Genomic DNA, 20,338 nt, shown 5'->3' with positions numbered 1-20,338 from the left:
CCGCTGAGCCAAACCGGCCAGAGCCCGAGGATATTTTTCCATTTTTTGTACAGATAGAGTGGGAGGGAGAGAGAGGAAGGGAGAGAGAGAAACATCCACGTGAAGGGACACATCGAGTGGCTGCCACCCGCATGACCAACCAGGGCCGGGGACAAACTGCAACCGAGGTACGTGCCCTTAGCGGGAACCGAACCCGGGTCTCTCCGGACCGCAGGCCGACGCTCTAACCCCTGAGCCAAACTGGCCAGGGCGTGTGCTCGCTTTTTATTGCTGAGTAATAATCCTTTGTATGAATGCATGACAATGTATGCATTCACTCATTAGTTTGATGGACATTTACTTGTTTTCACTTTTTGGCAGTTATAAATGAAACTGGTATAATTATTTGTATAAAGGTCTTTATGTAGACATGTGTTTTCATTTCTCTTGGGTGAGATTACTGGTTTTGAAAGTTTAACTTTATAAGGAACTGCCAAACTGGGCTGGGAGGGTCTTACGCAAATCACTGAAGAGGAACCGCCACTATACAAATTTGAAATCGTAATTAATTCAAGCACCCAGATAAGCAATTCCAGCTACAGAAACTGAATAAACACTAATGACCAGAATCTGTCGAAGCCCAGAGTTTTGAGGGAAGGTGGTAAAATGGAGGCAGGACCACTGTGGGAGCTGGGACACACCTGATTCCCTAGGGAGAGAGTTCTTTCCCCACCTTGCTGTTCACTCAGTGGCCTTGGAAACATCATCTCACACTCCCGGGCCATTTATAAAATGAGTGATTGGAAGTCAATGTTTTATAAACTCAGAAAACAAATTAATAAAATCAACAAGCTTGGGGGGAAACTGTAAAACTGATATAAAATGAAACAAATGATCTGAACGATGTTTCAAATAAATCACATACACAGAAAGGGTGCTATAACTAATCAAGTAATGAAGACTACTTACTGTATGCCCTCAAGCTGAAGACAAAAAAAAATCTTGAATTATATATTGAATTCTAATCACTAGGCTTTTTTCAGACTTAGGTTAGTAATTTTGAAAAGACATTGTGTACATCCTAGAATTAAGCAAGTAAGTACATGCATTGTGGACAATAGGATCAGAGTTTCTCCGTTTATATAAATATAGAGAGGAGGAAGGCTAAAAATACCTGGGGATTCTTTGTTCTATTTGGCAATGTTTTTCTAAGTCTGAATTTATGTAAAAAAAAGAAAAGAAAGAAAGAAAAGAAAAAGGGAATGGTTGGACTAAATCAGTGCTTTTTAAACTCCCCTATATTAAAAATCATCTGGAGCTTTTTACCAAAATGTAAAACTCCAACACTCTCTTTCCAACCCTCTGGGTATTCATCTGATCATTTGGGCCTGAGAATGTGCATTTTACATAATTAAAAATACAGTTTTGAAAGGCTGGATTAAATTATCTTTGAGGTCCCTTGTTCTGTGCCTTGGAGGACACAAAAGTTAAGCCAGTTTTAGAAACCTCTTGCTAAGATGAAGAGAATGGGCATGACAACTCTTTGTCTGAACTACATTTATTACAGAGTTGAAGCATCATACAAGTACCAACGGGCATAGATAAGCCCCATTGGCAATCTCCCAGGAGAACATTCAGGAGAAATTCCAGAATTCTTCAAGTCAAGTCATCCAGACATCTCTCAGGAATCAGTGGCCAGAGTTCCATCCTTCCAACAGGACAAGTGCCTACTGGCCTTTGCTATTCTTGCTACCTCTACCTGAAATACTTCCTCCCACGCTGGCACAGCTGACACCTCTCTGCCCAGCAAGTCTCTCCTCAAATGTCAGCTTGTGACAGTGGCCATCCACTCTTACCTGCTTTACCCCACCCCACCCTACCCCTTCACCAGGCTTATTTTTCTTTATCACACTTACCATTATCTGAGTTTCTCATTTGACCGATCAGAACATCAGCTCCATGAGGGAGGGACAGTGTGGGTTTTGTTCACTTCTGTATCCCCAGTTCCTACGACAATATTTGCTCTATATACACCAGGCACCGAATAAATATTCATTAAATGATTTAGCAATGCACACATGTACAGGACTCTATTTCTCATGATGAATGAACATGTTTGCACTGTGGCAGATGAGATATAACCAAATCAAGTGGGAAACAGGACAACTGTATTATAATAAATAAAATTTATTTATTTCTCCCACACAGTTTAAGATAACCATACATTGGAAGAACATCTGAGTTTGGCAACGGTTTTTTGTCTTTTCATCCACAATGGATGTTAATTAGAAAATCAGAGGCTGGCCTTCAACTAATATGTCATAAAATGATGTTATACAGTATTAACTGGTGTTTCATATGAGAAGGGTATCATGGCCAAAACAAATTTGGGACACAGTAGATCCAATCTCCAAAGCAGCTGACAATACCATTCTATTCTACCCACCTTCCTCAGAACCTCTCCTATGAGCAGGGTTCCACAAAAAGCCCTTTGAAAAAGATTGCAGCAGATTACATATTTAAATCACTTTGTACTCAAAAGTTTCTGAACTTTCCACTTCTAATCCTAATCGACAATGACAAATTCATTTCTTTAAGAAAAAATATGGATCGTAACTCTCTAAAAACTGAGCAATGGAAAATGAAACTCTACAATGAATCAAGGGAGATGCAGTTGACTAAATGGCCTCATTTAAACACATTCAAGTTTTATCACAACTGTAAAGTATGGTAAATTTCAAAGTTACGTTCCTCAAGCAGGGGGAAGGGGAAGAGGGACATTCCATTGGGAGACAGTACCAGGGTGAGGAGTTGACAGCAATGAATATGGCACATCCCTTTAGCGTATTGAGTCACTAAAAATATTTTGAGAAACTACATTAAAAAGCATCTTCCCAGTGAGGTCTTCCTTCAACTGACCCACTGCCAACCTTCCTGACTTTCTGGAATGACTTAGGCAAAACTATACCCACATCAGATTTAATACTTAGTGATAATTCATTCATATATTTGAACTCATTCTCACTACATAGTAGAAGCTTCCAAATCAGTGTATTGCAAATTGTTATAAAATTTTAATTTGTAATACTGTCCAAAAATACATAATGGGACAAAATTTACCACACTTATAAAAACATTATGAAACACTTGATCTTATTTTGTTGATTTCACATTTCATTTTCATCATTAAGCATGACAAAAGTAACATCACCACAGATTAAATAATCTAAAAGCCTTCCAAATTAATCACTCAGTATTTTCCAACTATTTCTAAGCTAAATGAAGAACATGATTTTACTGTTATAAACAGAATTTGAAAGCCTTCATATCTTTGGCATTACTAAAATAGGGTATTCAAATGTTGTATCTTCATTTTCACTATAAAATTAAAGTGACAACAAGATGAAATGGAAGCCCACTTACCCAGCTGAAATAAAATTTCACTAATGATTTTAGATGGTTGCTAAAAAAGAGCAAATTGTGTCATGTAGTTTGTAATTAATGCACCAAAAATTTACCAGCCCATATAATTTTATCAGTCTACTTTCTCCAGAGGAAGTAAACAGATAATAAAACTAATGAAATCATATTTCTTGACTACTCTCATCCAATATAAATTTTTCCTTGTCCTCAGAGGATTGGACAATGAGCTCTTTACAAGGCCATTCAACCTGGGCCAGTAAACCACAAAGGCTGTGTTCTAAGATATGGGGGTGTTCCTGAGTCAGCAAGAGGATCCTGCATTTGTAGACAGCCCTTTAAGTCATTAGCAAGTGCAGATCAAGGGTTGATGGGCCTCCGTTAACAATTGCTTTGTGTCAGCATTTCTGTATGCTCCGAAAATACCATGAAATACTGAACTTTAATTAGTAATGCAACAGATGAGAAAATGCTCAGTGTTCTAGGACTAAGCAGAGTTGAAAGAGGGAACATCCTTAGGTGGTGAGTTACTGAAAATTACATCAATGAAAACAAAGCTGATAAGCCCAGTGCCTTTTGGAATTCCTGACACCAGCATTTTTTTCAAGTCTGGCCCGTGGCCCTTCTGCACTAAAATCATGCGGGGACTTGCTCCAGTGCAGATCCCCTCTCAGAAACCTACAGTTTACGTGAGGAAAGCAGAATCTCCTGGTTTCCCTGGGAATCTGCGATCGTCACAAGGTCACCATGTATTTCAGATTCTCAGGAAAGCTTGAAAAATCACATCTGACCAAACCTGTGGCAAGGTCTTTAGCATCCTCTGTACCTGAACACTAGAATTTGTAGCATATATGAAATGCTGAAGTAGCATCAAATGCATGACATCCCTAAATACAGTGCTGTCACTGATTTAAAAGGTGACAGATGAGGAATTAACTGGGCCAACTCCCACAGTGTGACACGTTTTACCTGCACTGCCTAATACAGTGATACCTCGGTTCTCAAACATAATTCGTTCCAGGAGGACGGTCGAGAACCGAACTGTTCGAGAACCGAAGCAATGAAACCAATAGGAAAGCGTGACTCCACAAAGCGTGACTCTCTCTCTGCACCCACACTGATGACGCAAGCAAGGCGCGCTGGGCCGAATGAACGCCATTCGGCTCAACTCGGCTCATCTCGGAAGTTCGAATTCCAAATATTTGTTCGGATTCCGAGACAAGTTTCTCGAATCTCCTGGTCGAATACCGATTTGGTCGAAAACCGAGGCGTTCGAGAACCGAGGTATCACTGTACTTTGCAGTATCAAACTGGCAACAAGAACACAGAGCAAAACAGAACATATGACACCCAGCCATAGGCTGAGGACTTTTAAAAAGTACAAATTCACAGTCCAAAATCTAAATCCACTGAAATAGGAATTTGCACTTTTTTTTTTATCCTCACCCAAGGACATTTTTTCCTTTTTTTTTTGTTCAGATAGAGTGGGAGGGAGAGAGAGAGAGAGAGAGACATCGATGTGAAAGGGACACATCGAGTGGTTGCCACCCGCACAATCCAACCAGGGCCGGGGACAAACTGCAACTGAGATACGTGCCCCTAGCGGGGGCTCAACCCTGGTCTCTCTGGACCGCAGGCCGACGCTCTAACCGCTGAGCCAAACCAGCCAGGATGGAATTTGCACTTTGAAGCAGAATGGATTTGAGGAAAAAGAGGGCTCTCTTTTTATTCATTCCCTTCACTAGGTGGGAGAAGAAAGAAGACCCCCTCCTCAAACCAGGTCTCTTTATTCTGGAATGCCTTTCCTGTCCCCAGGGCTCCCACAGACCCAAGTTCCTTTCTAAGGTCCCCCCTGACCTTTCTGGCTTATTCTCCTCCCACTGTGGGAGCTCTTGGGAGAGGCTTTGCTGCATGAAACTTACCAAATGAAGCAAGTTCCATTTTTAAAGAGTAATACTACAAGGGTAATATCCTTAACCCAACTGTTTAAATAGAAGTGCAAAGCTCATTTTAAATAAATTTAACTTAATTAAATATTAATAATTTGCCTGAATGAGGACTTGCTTGAACCCATGTTCCCCTTTTAAAACCACACATACAGAATCAGTGCACAGCTAGAAAAATTTCCCAAGTTAAATACCTCATTGATATGAGCCCACTCAAAAATGCCAAGATGCCAATCATTATGAATATTTCAGGCCACTGTAAACCGGTACCACGCCACTGGCCTATGGTGGTTAGGATACTGCAGCTCAATGTTGACATGTGGCACAAAAAGCTCAGGGTCCGATCATGTTTCTTTTTTATGTAATTCTGGCTCGGGCATCCGATACAGAGCAGCTGAGAAATAAATTATGTTGCTGAGGCTGAAGATGAGGCACAGAAGTATGGCGCCGGCTATCTGAGGGAAAGACAGGGCCCTGGAGTTGGCCAGGAGCCATTCCTTCCTCAGAGTCTTGTCCAGAAGTATGGCCTCCATCTGCATGTGCGTAGCCAGGATCACACACACGTGGAACAGCTGGTGACTGTGACCTACAGCAAGTATACAAAAGGCCACCAAGATCAGCAATAAAAAGGGAACGACATGCTGAGTGAAAGAAGCCAGACACAAGAGACTCATATCATGTGTCGCTTGTCCAGAAAAGGCAAATCCAGAGACAAATGTAGATTAGCGGTTGCTCCGGGCAGGGGGTGGGGTGGGCATGAACAGGATATGGGCAGGAGGGATCTTAATGGCAGGATTAAAATGTTCTAAACCTCATTTATGGTGATGGTTGTCCAACTTGGTCCATGTAACGAAACGTATCATTAACTTGTATCCTTGAAATTAGGAAATTATGTGATGTGGAAAATATGCTTTTCCACATCAATAAGTTTATTAATAAATTTATTTTGAAAATGTAATGTGAGAAAAAGAAAAAGGCCAACAGAGCAAACCAAATTCACTGATCCTGTTTTTCACATGAAAAAGTTAGGTATCATGTTCTGTCAGAGGTCATCTCTTAAGAGCCTGCACTAGTGAGCTCAGACTGTGACCTCAATGCCAAAGGAGAAGCCAGCCAAGGTCTCTGTTGGCCACTTACGAGGTGGTCCACTCCCCACTGCTGGTTAATCCCAGACATGACCAGGAGCTCTTCCGCCCCATGACCGGCAGGACCCCAGCTCCCTGGAATGCATCCTCGGGGGGTGGGGCTCGGCAGAGGGTGATGGAGTGAGCAGGGTCATGCACATTTGTTGTTGGTGAGAGGAGTACATTGCCCAGGGCTGAGAACTGCTTTGCGGCACAGCTTTCAGAAACCAGGAGTAAGATGAGAAGACCACAGTGTCATGGGCTGACCTATGTCTCCCTCTTCCAAATGAAGTCTTAACCCCTAGTACCTAAGAATGGGACCCTATTTGGAGATGGGGTCTTTTAGAGACAAGTAAGTTAAAATGAAGTCACTAGGGTGGGGCCCACTGTGACTGGGGTCCTTATATGAAGAGAGGAGATGCGGACGGGGACAGGCACAGTGCAGATCACAGGACGAGAGATGGAGGAAATGGCCGTCTGCAGGCCAAGGAGGGAGGGCTCAGAAGAAACCAACCCTGGCGACAGCAGGACGTGACTTCCAACCTTCAGAACTGTGAGAAAATAAACGTCTGCTGTTTAAGCTACCGAGTGTGTGGTTCTTTGTTATGGCAGCACCAGCAGACGCATACAACACAGGAGTTAAATAAGATTCTCCTTCAGTTAAAAAAAAAATTCAATGCTGTACCCCAGGACTTAGCCAGAGTAAGTATTCAATAAATGTGCCCCGGGAAGGGGCAGCCTGGCCACCTGCACAGCTGGGCAGGAGCAGAGTCAGGAATGAGAGCGTAGGAGAGTTAGGGCTTCTCAACAGGGTGGCCAGTGAGTTCCTTACGGCAGGGAGCATCCGTGAGGAAGACTGTGTGTTTAAGGTACCACCCCTGCCTCACTCATGCTATACTAATGGGCTGTCTACAGTTTCCAAAATCTGTGGGTGATGCAGGGAAGGGCTTCTTGTCCAGCAGAGAGCCGTGTTCTCCAATGACACAGGGCCACTCAGGGAGAGATGACCAGTTGTTGTCAGCGGAGGCTCAGACCTATCTCCATCAGGACAGGACAGAAAAAGACAGAAGAGCCGTGAGCCCTGGACAGACGCGGCATGTGGCTGCCGCAGCAATCCCACCGGACAGGAACAAGGAGGAGCTTCCTGTGGGCCAGTGCTAACCAAGCCAGCCAGCACTCCCCGCTCGGGCTGGTGGACAGGGAGTCCCATACCCAGCAGACTCTGATTTAACATCTGTCATTAGTGCTGTCTGGCAAATTTCTCCCCATAGGGGTGTCTTTCTGCTCTGTACCCCTAGGCCAAAAAGGATGGTATAGAGATGAAAAAAAAAAATGTTATTAAGAAGCCAGAGAGTTGGCAAAATAAGACCCAGGGTAACTTTTCTTGCAAATACCAGATTTCATACACAATCACAGCTACTTCCTCCAGCTGGGGCGGGGGAGGTGAATGTGGTCGGTGGGGGCAGGTATGCCTAGCCCTCCTGTCTCTCTCCGTTTTTGAAATCTGCGCTCTCAGCTTTTGCTTGTTGTAATCTCTCCAGTAGGAGAGAATAAATAGGAGATGAAACTCTAATCAAAACGAACAAAGCAAATCTGGACATGGGACTTCAGGGGGACGAGATGGCAAGTTACAAACAAAATGGGCTTGGAAAGAAGCAGAGTGCCACCTGCACACGGAGACAAGGATGACCCCTTGGATCCTGTAATAGCTTATCTAAGGAGCTCTCCTCCCAACACACATCAGCCTCACCAAGAGGGACCCAAGGGCCTCCAGCCAGTCCCAGAGCCAGGGAGGGGTCGCATTCTGCAGTGTCTGCCCTACTTCCCGAGACAGAGAGGGAAGGAACTCTACCAGCAGGTGTAAACCCACATCACTTCTCTAACTTGAGTGAGCTCAGGCGCACCTAGAGAATCACACAGCCTCTGAATGAGTCTGGGCCCCACGCCCCCAGCTTCTGGTTTGGGATGTCTGGGGCAAGACCCGAGAACCTGCCGGTTCCTCGGTGATGCTGAGACTGGTCTGGAATCCATACCTGAGAACCACTCCTCTACCCTGACTCCTGGCCCCATCGCACCCACCTGAACAAGGCAAAGGCAGAGCCCTGCACAGCATTTGGTACCCTCAGAGCTAGGTATACCCTGCCTTTCCTCTTCTTCTTCAGGGATGCCCTCAATGGTCATTTAATAAGGGATTTCATGTTCTAGGTAATAAGAGGGCACCCAGGCCCCATACCCCATAGGAATGCTTTACAATCTTAGACCCACCTGCTCTCCCATCCTCCCTGGCCATTCACTGGCCACGCACATCGTGGCCTCTGTTAACTCACAATTTCATTCCCCTTGGCTTGCACCTGGAGAACCGATTCACTCCTGCCCCCTATCTCCCTCTCCAGCTACATCACAGGTGTCAGGGATGGCAGAGCTCCCTGGGCTGGAGGGCAAGGGCAGCAGAGTCACCACACACTCACCGATGTAGTCGAAGCATCCAGGAGCCAGGCGCTCCGGCAGGTGCGCAGAGTAGAAGAAGGAGGCCAGGAGAGTCATGGCCATGTGCTTCTGGTGGTACAAGGTGGCTTCGTTCTGAGTACTCTCCCCTGGGAACACGAATAGCTGCAAGTATTTAAAGAAACATCCAGTCTTGAGAGGAGGCCCCCTTCCTTGCCATCACCTGCATCTTGGCACACATGTGGGACTCCTTGGGCCAAGGCCCCCACCTCCGTGGGGCTGTGGCCTGGAACGGGAACTCAGGGGTTGTGTGAGCAGAATTCCTGTCGAGAGGGATCAATTGAGACCCAAGGCAAATGTCTTTTAATGCCCTGGATGCTCATGAGAGCCTTTTGGGTTATTTAATTACCAAAAAAAAAAGAAAGAAAGGAAAAGAAAAATCCTATCAGATACATTCCCACTCTTTTGTCCAGAGGTAATGTGTAAGTATAGTAAAAAGTGATCATTTCACACTTAAACTAGTTTCTAACTAGCACATCCTCTGAATTAATGCTCCTAACTAAGGCTTTAAGGCTTAGCAATCCCTCCAAGGCCTTCTGAGTCATCAAAAAGTATTAATTACGGCCATGACACTGTTTCAGAGTTATGTATAGTTTTTGTGTTATTGTTATAAATACCGACAGCAGCCACCACCTTCAGAGGGCACAAGGCCAGGTGTCATTTCATGGGCACCTCAACAATTGCCACAAGGCAGACTCTTATTTCCCCGTTTTGCAGACGAGGAAGCTGGGCTGGAGGGTGACTTGCAAATCACTAATCAGAAGTGAAGTCAGGATCTGGATCCAGGCAGGCTGCTTCCAGAATCCGTGCACTCGTCAACATCACCATTTAGGGTTAGGCCTCCCTCCCCACTGCCCACCGTGCACTGTGCTCCTAACGCCCGGACCTGTGCCGTGTGTGGTGTGGTGGCACGTGGGGCTGGCTTGGTCTCTGCTTCAGCTTCAGTGTGTGGTCTGTGTTGTGTCCTCGAGGAAGGAGTGGGGGAATGGACTGCACCGCCATCTCTGGGTCTCCCCCAGGCCCATACAGGCCAAGAACAGAGCATGTGGTCACGGCTCCAGCTGGGGAAGCCAGCTCTGCCCCTCCCCTTACTCCTTGGCCCTGCCATTTCGGTGTCAGGAATCAGACCCACAGGCTGCCTCTGGGAGCGGAACGCCATCCACTGGGTGCTGACCAAGGGCCAGGCATCGCTGAGCCCAGCAGATCTGTTGTTTTGATTAATCCCCTCTACCCCCTGTGGAAGAAGGGATGTTAATCCCACTTACAGATGAGATAACTGAGGCTCAGAGAGGTTATGTGCACTGGCTAAGGTCACAGAGCCAGTGAGCAGTGGGACTGGGATTTGAACTAAGGCCCATCTGTTTTGAGAGTGCATGGACTTCCTTCCTTCCTGTCTTTCCTCTTCCACCCTCCTCTTATTTTGTGTTATTCATCTAATTCCTCTCTCTGCTTTCAGATCTTCATTCATACTTTTCCCATCACTGCTAGTACCACATTAACTGACGATCGTATATAATAATGCTTTCTTTGGACTCTTGCCCCCATCGCATGTAATTCTCTCACAGCCTGATGAAAGGAGGTGTTATTACCAGGCCCATTTTACAGATGAGAAATCAAGGCACAGAGATGATAGATAACTTGCCCAAAGGCTCCCAGTGAGTAACTATTAGAGTCTGCTCTCCTGGTCGCTCTACTGAACGCCAGGCTGCTTCCCCTGCCCAGCCCTCTGGGATTGCTCCTGAGCCCGCAGTCAGCCGCTGGCTGGCATATCTCCTAAGGTTCCTCAAGGCCTCTGTGTCGTACTGTCTCCTGACTGCTCTGTGAGTGCCAGGCAGGAAGCACCTGGGTCTCCACTCCTGTGTGTCCTGTCGTTACCAGCGTGGTGCTGTGACCCTCAAGAGCTGAGGAGACAACCGACTTCCTCCTGTTGCCAATAGGCAGAGGAGACGGAGCAGGCCCTTACCCTGTAGAAGATGGGGAGAGAGTCCCAGGTGTAGGGATACGCAAATGCGAGGACACGGAGCATCTTACAGAGCCTGGGTGTCTGGAGCTCCAGAAACCTAAACGGGGAAGAAAAGAAATGACAGGGGTGTCAGTAAATCACACACACCTGCAAATGAAAACCAACTAAGGGCAAGCCATCAACGGGAGCAAGCATTCTGCACAACCCCTCCGGCAACTTCTCCACCAGCCTTTTCCTTCCTCCCCCTCCACCCTCCATGGGAGTGGCTCAACCTCAGATGTGGGAAGATCGCAGGGGAATCCATCTCCAGGCATCAGGAGAAGCAATGTATCCGGGCGAAGCCGGGAGGAGTGCTCGGCACAGCCCTGCAAACACCACGTAACCTAACTGCCAACAGCCTTTTGGGAGAGCGGTGACCATCAGGACGGGGGGTGTGGGCATGGGCGGCCGCAGTGGCGCAGGCCTGGGTGAGCGCATCTGTGAAGGCTGAGATGCCTAACTAGCCAGAACCACTCCAGTGTTTACCAAGGGAAAGCCTTGGTTCACTTAGCTGTTTAACTGTTCTGAGGGACTCCTAGGACATTTAATACCACACACAGGGATTCTACCGGCCTGGGGAAACTGAATAAATGTGGACTTTCCTTCTCTCCTTATCACCATCCCCGCCCACCTCCAATCCAAAGACATGTGAGATCAACATTAACACGAGTTGTGCTGATTGTCACAGACAGGCAGGCCCTCTGAGACAGAATGGGTGGTCGGCAACCTTCTCAAGGGCTGGAGCAGCGTCTGCTCAGGTCTGGATACCCCACACCCAGCTCAGCAGCACGTATGGGGTCCTGGGCAGAAGGTAGCATGGGGACCCCTGTTCAGGGGAACAGGCAGCCCTATGGAACCTGAGAAGCCTCATAGACTCCAGAGACAAGCTCCAGCTTCACTCAAGTCCACCGGCATATCTCTCCTTCGTTTCTGACTCTGCCTGTCAATCAGAGAAGCATGTGGCAGCCACGGGATGGGGAAGAAACAGAAACTCAAGGAGAAAGAGGAAGAGAAATAAGGGACCTCAATTCATCATCCCCCCAAACAAGAACCCCAGCCTCAGGGTAAACCACAAACCCCGGGACAGATGAGGCAGCACAGTGCTGTGATCGCAAACGCAGTGTTTGACCTGGACAGCCTGGGTTCAAGTTCTGCCTCTGCCCTTTGTGACTGTGTGAGCCTGCAGGTCATATAACCATTGTGTACCTCAGAATCTTCATGTGTAATACAGAGATGACAACTGTATCCCCTCATGGGCTTGCTGCAAAGATTTAAAATATATATATATATATATATTTTATTGATTTTTAGAGAGGAGAGATAGAAACGTCGATGTGAGAGAGAACCATTGATCAGCTGCCTCCTGCACGCCCCCTACTGGGGATTGAGCCTGCAACTCAGGGAATCGAACTGGTGATCTCTTGGTGCATGGGTCGACGCTTGATCACTGAGCCACACGGGCCGGGCTTGCTGCAAAGATTTGATAAAATGATACTCACAAGGAGCTCATAACTGCATAGCATAGTAACACTCACTAAATGGCAGCTTTTACAACAGGTATGTCAGGGGACCCATTCTCTCCCTCTCCCCATCTTGTAGCCACATTGTACCATAAAATAGGAACAGGAGGGAACAGACAGGTGCTGGGTGATTTGTCTAAAGTCAAATGGTTAATAAGAGACAAAACTAGGATTTAAACCCAGGCTGTCTGGCTCCCATTTCACACCCCCACTCTCCAGAAGGCTGAGAAGGCCCCTAGCCAGCCTTTGTTTGTCCTTATCTAGGCCCCTCTACCCTTGATATCCCAAGAATGAGGACTGGTCTCAACAGCCTCCTCTCCCCGGCAAGCCTGCTCCCTCCTTCCCCATGCACTGCCGCCACCTGTCATTTCTGGGGTAAAGGGGGCCCCCTGCGAAGGTGCGCTCTTCTGTGGCCACTTACACAGGAAGAAAGCTGGCTCTGGCTGGCGGGGGCCATCTCCCAAAGCATGGATTTCCTGCGACTGGAGACAACATTTCACCCAGCCCGATAAAGTGCTTTCCTGGGGGCAAACGAATCAGCCTCTCCAATAGCAAAGCTGAGTCTACAGGGAGAAAAGGGAGAAAAAGCAGAACAGAAGAGAGACAGCAACAGAGAGTAAAAGGCAGAAAGGTCAGCAGCCAGAGTGGGGCTTCCCACCACCAAGGTGCAATTCCAGGCCAGACCACATGGTGTTGCCACAGTCAGAGGTTTTGAGAGGGAAGGGTCCGAGCAAAGAATCCTGCTGAGCACCCCCCACCTCAAAACCCACCCTGCTAGAGTAGTCTCGGTACCACGCCAGGGTTGAGGGGCCAGTTTACTGGGAGTCGGGCCTCTTGGGACTAGAACCACGTTGGCAGGAAACACCAAATTTTAGGAGAAGCCTCCATCAAGAGGATCAATGCAATATCGGTCTGTTTTAAAACCTGATCAATCTTGTTGCAACAGAGCTGGATGGATTTGCCAGCGAATTCTAGGATTAGTGCTTGAAACTAGTGGGCCCTTGGAAACATCATTCTAATGCGGAGAGGTGTATGTGGGGGGCGGCTACGACTGTTTTGTTGTCTGGGGGATGGTGCAGGGATGTGGACATGTCCATGTACTGGCCCAGCTGCAGCAGCACTTTGTCATCTGGCTGAGCCCTCTGGCGGCCAGTGTATCTGAGAACCACTGTCGCTGAGCCTCCGGCCTCCGCTGCTCTGACCTCCACAGCACCACGGTCACGGCTCACAGCACAGCTCACTTTCCACCGGGGATGACAAGCCCTTTCTGTCCCTGACAGCACTGATCACAAAGATTTTCACTGAACAAGTATATGTCAAAAAACCCAACGGGTCGGATGCTTCGGACGGACAAGCAAAAAGGTCCCTACGGGGATCTGCGATGAGAACACTAACTCGCACTCCTACGGGAGTGATGCCTTCTGGGCTGTGGGTGGCTGCAGGCACGAGCAGGCCGAATGACCATCAGCCCACCGGCTCTGAGAACCACAGGGAGGTCATGCATCCCCCTCACTTCCCCACTCACATGCTACAGGACGAAAAAGCGGTTTTCTGGAACATGTTCCTTTGAACTAAATCCCATGGTAGTAAGGACCGAATAACCAGCAGGGGAGCCCGTGGGTCTATGTGGGGCTTCACCTGGAGGACGTGCACTGTAATGGAATGAATGCCGTTTAGACCACGATAGTCTGGTAAGCATGTGAGCAGGTGAAAAGCTACTAATGAGGTTCATGTCTCCGCCCTGCTCAGGGAAGGAGAAGGTGGTTCCGCCGCTCCTGGCCGTACGTACCGGGACTCAGGGAGCAGAAGGGAGCGGCAGGAAAGAGATCTCAGAAAAGAAACTGGCAGTGTAGAATGCCCACACTGGGGAGAAGCCAGACGACATCTTCTCAGATGCCCTTGTTTAAGGTGCAGACACTGAAGCTCAGAGGGGCAGTGACTGGCCACACAGCAAGTCCGGGAGACGCCCCCCCAACACCTGCTGCTCCGAAAGGTAATCAGGGCCAGAGTCACTCCCTGCCCGTGTCATCTTTTCCACTCCTCAGCCACTGAAAACGATGACGACAGGGAATGAAAACAAAAAGGACAGGCCTTGTAAGATCAGGGACGCCACCAACACGGAAAGGAAAGAGGACAAGGGGAGGAGGAAAACTAAGGGCGCTCACAAGGGGACCCCATTCTCCCTCTGGCTCCGAGAATGTGGTGTTCGCCCCCTTTCTCCCCTTCTGCTGCAGCACAGACCCCTCGCCAGTGGTTAACACACTTGGAAGCCGCTCAGGGCATGGACGCTGAGTCCAAGGAATTCTCTTCCTGGGAAGATTACTGTCCTTCAGGAGCACAGGGCCAGTGCCCGGTAGGGCACACGCAGCACTGCCGATCCCCAGCCACCTTTGGGCCCCTCCCCGCAGCTCTCTCCCTCCCAGCCATCCGGGCTCTGGCGACCCGGGCGCTCCTGGCTGCCTCCAGTGCGTGCCTCCCCCCGCCCCACCCTGTCCAGGCGGTCTGCTCTGTCCAAAGGTCCCCTCTCCTCTCGGCGGAAGTGCTGAGCCTCCCTCAGCACTCAGTCCTGATGCCCAGAACCCTGGGTATCCGTGCAGGTGTCACTTTGTTTTATTATTTGTTTGTATTACATTCTGTAACGCTGCACTCCAAAGGCCATTTCCCCTTGGCCTTCAGAGGAAACCAGGACTCCATCTGGACTTTTGGAGGGGGCTGCATTTTGCTTCTCCTAATACACTGGGCACTCTGAGGGCAAGGACTGACCTCACTCCTCTTGGTGTTCCCAGATCTTAACATGATGCCTGCAGCATGGCAGGCACGTAAAGCATACTGATGGCTGGGTGGATGGATGGCTGGATGGACGGAAGGGTGGATGGGTGGGTAGTGAGTGGATGGATGGATGGATGGATGGTTGGATACATGGATGGATGGAATAGCCACAGGTGTGGCCCATAAATAAACACAAATAATCCACTTCATTGCTAAGGGAAAAGACCTCAACCATGGTCAGTCAATAAATTCCTGGCCAACCTGCCCTGCCAAACAAGTTTGTCCAAAGGTACCAGGCTTGCCACATGCAAAAGACCCATTCATTGTATCTGAACAACCAGGGGGGACTCCTGGCTAGAAGAAAACAATCCACCTTGATGGTTTACAGGTAACTCAGGAAACTTAAAAAAAAAAAAGCAGCAAATGTTTCAAGAATTTGCATTGGGAGTTCACGGGAAGGCAGTCCTGGCTCACAGACAATGCCACCCTCTGATCCGAATCCCAAACACAGAGCTGCATGGCCCTGCAGGAGCTGGCCAGACAGGACAGGGACTTGTCGAGGCCCAGGTCCAGGTGTGTCCGGGTCCCTGGACCAGGCCGCCAGTGAGCGCCCCCATCCCAGCACGCGGCCTCAGGGGCACGCTTCACCTCTGGAGGGGTTTTTAGCATCCTTGTCCTTTTCTGTGCTGTCCTCCTGTCTCACTCAAGACAGGGACCCGACCTCCTCTCTCCATCACCTCTGCAGCCCTCCCCGCTCTGGCCTGGCACAAGGGCTGCACTTCAGAAAGAGCTTTCAATCACCAGTGTCCTTGAGGAACGGGGTGGGAGGACAATCACCCCGTGATATCTGATTCTATTGATCCTGTGGGCAGGCCCTATCCTCGCTGCTTTAGCTCTGCCGTTTCCAGAAGGAGGAAAGAGAGAGTTTATCCCCGACTCCTACCTCAGGCCTTTCCACGGGGCGGAACCACAAACAAGACTCACACCCACGAAAAGCAACTGCTCGTTCCAACCTGTCCCCGGACAGGTAAGTGGAGGGCAAGTTGGAGCAGGTGTTCTGATGCTGTTGAAGAATCTACCTTTCCATTCTTTTTTCTTTTTAAATCCTCACCTGAGGACATTTTCCATTTTTTGTTCAGATAGAGTGGGAGGGAGAGAGAGGAAGAGAGAGAGAGAGAGAGAGAGAGAGAGAATTGACGTGAAAGGGACACATTGAGTGGCTGCCACCCGCATGACCAACCAGGGCCAGGACAAACTGCAACCAAGGCACATGCCCTTAGCGGGAACCGAACCTGGGTCTCTCTGGACCACAGGCCGATGCTCTAACCGCTGAGCCAAACTGGCCAGGGCTACCTTTCCATTTTTAAAGAAAACCAGTTTGTCAAGTTTGTGAAGCTTGCCTACCTCCACATCCCACAAAACCTAAGGGTCACCCAGAAAAAGCTGGAGCCACAGTCACTGTGAGGTTACAGAAGCACGCGCCCCGCCCACTTTCCCCTGCGGGGGGAGCACGGCCGCGGGAGCCGCCATTCCCTGAGGCCTGCACTTCCACAGGGAGACTCAGCTGGCTCACTGGAGCTGAGGCTGAGGGGGCTGAGGGCAGGCGTGACCTCAGACAACCTTGGCGCCATCGAAGGCACCCAGCCTAGGAAGCACCCAGCCACCCGGGCACCATCCACAAGGGCGGGTACCCGACACCACCATTCAAGAGGTTTCCTAAGTAATTTAGGGTACTGGAGCTTTGGGGCAGTCACTTTTACAAAGAGCTAAATATACTAGTTATTCTCAAAACAACGTCCCTTGCTCTCATTCCAATAAGCGTTCTTGAGTGAAAGGGGAAAAAAATCGAGGGAATTAGAGCGAGTGAGCTGGTGTGACTCATGGCCTTGGGGCTTCCCCCCGGGATGTATCCAACATCTGAGTATCATCTGTCACTCATCACACAGACCCAGAGGCAGACCCACTTAGTAAGGTAGCAGACTGCCAGTTTGCGGGAGCTCCTCTGGGCCAGGCTTGTACCAGGTGTTCTGGGGACATACGTACGTTACCTGGAATCCTTCCTTCCACCTCACCAGGTAGATGTTGGCCCCATTTATAGATGAGCAAATTGAGGGTCAAGAAGGATAAGTGACTGTCTAGCAACAAGACCAGCTACATAATTTGCAGGGCTCAATGCAAAGTGAAAATCATTAGGACTTTCAGGACAGCAATGGCAGAGCATTAAACCAAGTGTGGAGCCCTCTTGATTATGGGCCCTGAGCAACCGCGCAGGCTCTGTGCCCTTGAGGCCGGGCCTGCCCAGCCACAGGAAGTCCATATGGAACCGAGGCCCATGCTCCGAGTGCCTCTTGCACTGTCCCCTCCCACAGTCCATCGAGGTGCTGCAAGGCCCTCTCCCCGTCCCCCCATAGAGCGGCCAGGTACCTGGAGTAGCAGGAGAGGCCGGTGCTGAAGATGGTGTTCAGCACAGCCAGGGTCACGTAGTAGTCACGGAAGGTGGTGCACACCAGCGTGTCCGGGAACGAATAGGCAGAGTAGGCAATGGCTGAGCCTGGGGAAGAAAAATCAGCCTTGGGCAAGAAGCTACTACTCGGCACTGTCCAGACTCATTGGGAAGACCAACCCTAGCATGTGGCTGAGCCTCATCATCCCCACTGACCACTGGCGGTCCTGCTGCTACACCCTCGCATGTGGCCCCTGGCCCCATGCCCTCCCCTCTCTTCTCCGCCTACCCAGATCCTATCCTGAGAATCTACATTGCTCCATGGGCTGTTACACATAGTGACTTGCATAACCTTTACAACCACCACCCTGCACTGATCCTCATTTTACAGATGACCAAACAGAGGCACAGAGCAGTTTAGTAACCCACCCAGGGGCACACAGCTAGAAAGCAGCAAAGCCAAGCTTCGAGTGCAGGCAGTTCAGTGACAACCCCTGCTTTTAACCACATGCTTCAGTCCACGACGACACTCCAGGGTGCTCAGCTTTGGTCTGAGCGTGCACATGCGTCTGCCTGATGGCACAAGGTGCTCCTTGCGGAAAGGTCAAGGTGCAGGGAGAAAGGACCCTTGCCGAGAGCCGGGGTGCAAGAGGCTAGCCTCAGCATTTTAGGTCTCAGAGGTTGTGAGAGAAAGGTTAACTAAGGAACTTCACAAGACCTGTAGCTTTTAAGAACAGGGGACATCAGTGACTCTAGACACCCTCACCTGCTGAAGCCCTTCTGGGAGAGGCAGCCACCGGCCATTCAGCCCAGGGCCTGAGGGATTAGTCCTAAAGTCACTTGATATTCCAAAGGCAGAGAACATGAAATTCTAGCTCAAGGCTGAAACTGGGCTCAACCTCTGCCTCTGATCCCATTTGACAGATGGAGTCTAGTGAGGCCAAGTGGTATTCCCAGGGTCACACAGCCAGAAAGGCCTAGAACCGCCACCTGCTGGTCCAGTGTTCCCCACTCCAGCGGGCCACCTGTGGGATTTCAGCTGGACACTGCCTCCAGGGGACAATCTCCTCTCCCAGCCTGGTACTATGGGAGGTTCCCATCTGAACCAGGATGCATTTGCTCTGTGCATGTTGCCTGGGGCCTAGGTGCCAAGCTCTGTGGGTGGCACAAGAGCGAGGAGCCTCAGACGCTGCCAGAAACTACAGTGGGAAGCAAAATCGATCAGAGCCTCCAGGAAGGTCGCAGTGTGAGGTGGGCGTTCAGGATGGGCAGGCATCCAGCAAAGGGGCTGATCTGGGAAGCCTCCTTAGGAGGTGGGGGATTCGGACAGGGGCCTGAGGGCAAGAAGGGCTTTCCGGGGAGCAGAGCAGGAGACGGCTTTGATGCCAGACTAAGGGAAGCACATTTTATCTTTCAGGCAATGGGAGCAACAGGAAGGATTCCCTTTTTTTTTTATCCTCACCTGAGGACATTTTTTGCATTTATCTTCAGATAGAGCGGGAAGGAGAGAGAGAAACATCAATGCGAGAGAGACACATCGACTGGTTACCACCCACATGACCCCAACCAGGGCCGGGAACAAACTGCAACTGAGGTATGTGCCCTTAGCGGGAACCAAACCCGGGTCTCTCTGGTCTGCGGATTGACGCTCTAACCACTGAGCAAACTGTCCAGGGCAGGATTCTTTCTTTTTTTTTTATTTTTTTTTATCCTCACCCGAGGATATTTTTCCATTTTTTGTACAGATAGAGTGGGAGGGAGAGAGAGGAAGGGAGAGAGAGAGAGAAACATCGACGTGAAGGGACACCTCGAGTGGCTGCCACCCGCACGACCAACCAGGGCCGGGGACAAACTGCAACCGAAGTACGTGCCCTTAGCGGGAACCGAACCCGGGTCTCTCCGGACCGCAGGCCGACACTCTAACCGCTGAGCCAAACTGGCCAGGGCTTTTTTTCATCTTTTGTTCAGATAGAGTGGGAGGGAGAGAGAGAGAGAGAAACATCGACATGAAAGGGACACATCGAGCAGCTGCCACCCACACAACCCAACCAGGGCCGGGGTCAAACTGCAACCAAAGTATATGCCCTTAGCGGGAACCGAACCCAGGTCTCTCGGGACTGTGGGCTGATGCTCTAATTGCTGAGCCAAACCGGCCAGGGCCAGGATTCTTTCTTTAAAAATATTTTTTATTACATTTTACATTTAATATTATTTTGTACTAGTGTCAGGTGTAACTGGAAGGTTTCTGAGTGGGGGATTAAGGTGACCAAAATTGAATGAAAGTGCACAGGATGGTCTGGGCAGGGAACAGCTGGAAACCAGGGGAAGCTGGAGCAAAGCCACCTTCCAGGGGTTGGAGGAGAGGTGGCTGCAGACCTGGAGCTGGGTGTCCCGGTGACCCCACAGGCTCTCTCAGCCACTAGGCCTTCCTTCCTGTTTACTAAACACCCCACGTCAGGCACTGGGCTACAGGCTGGAAGGCCAAATGTGAAAGGTCTCTTTGTGTTTATGTGTATCTGTGTGTGCATGTGTATGTGTGTCTCTATGTGTGTATGTGTGTAGTTTGTGTGCGTGTGTGTACATGTGTATGTATACATGTGTATATCTATGTGTGTGTATATGTGTAGCTT

The 20,338-nt window shown here is 49.2% G+C and overlaps 1 protein-coding gene across 1 annotated transcript in view; it reads right to left on the bottom strand.

The window, feature by feature from the left end:
- Nucleotides 1–5,516: 5,516 nt before the first annotated feature.
- The window catches only part of PAQR5 (progestin and adipoQ receptor family member 5), a 43,702-nt gene continuing 28,880 nt past the window's right edge, over nucleotides 5,517–20,338 (bottom strand). Inside the window, exons 4-7 of the mRNA XM_036268329.1 lie at nucleotides 17,690–17,816; nucleotides 10,938–11,034; nucleotides 8,938–9,079; nucleotides 5,517–5,931 (exon numbers count right to left, since the gene is read on the bottom strand). Of these exons, the coding sequence (XP_036124222.1) occupies nucleotides 5,690–5,931; nucleotides 8,938–9,079; nucleotides 10,938–11,034; nucleotides 17,690–17,816 (608 nt within the window). The 3' untranslated portion in view covers nucleotides 5,517–5,689. The remainder of the gene's footprint in view (nucleotides 5,932–8,937; nucleotides 9,080–10,937; nucleotides 11,035–17,689; nucleotides 17,817–20,338) is intronic.

Source organism: Molossus molossus, unplaced genomic scaffold (genome assembly GCF_014108415.1).
Source record: "Molossus molossus isolate mMolMol1 unplaced genomic scaffold, mMolMol1.p scaffold_m16_p_1, whole genome shotgun sequence".
Classification (NCBI taxonomy): Eukaryota; Metazoa; Chordata; class Mammalia; order Chiroptera; family Molossidae; genus Molossus; species Molossus molossus.
This window is presented reverse-complemented; position numbering and strand designations above follow the sequence as displayed.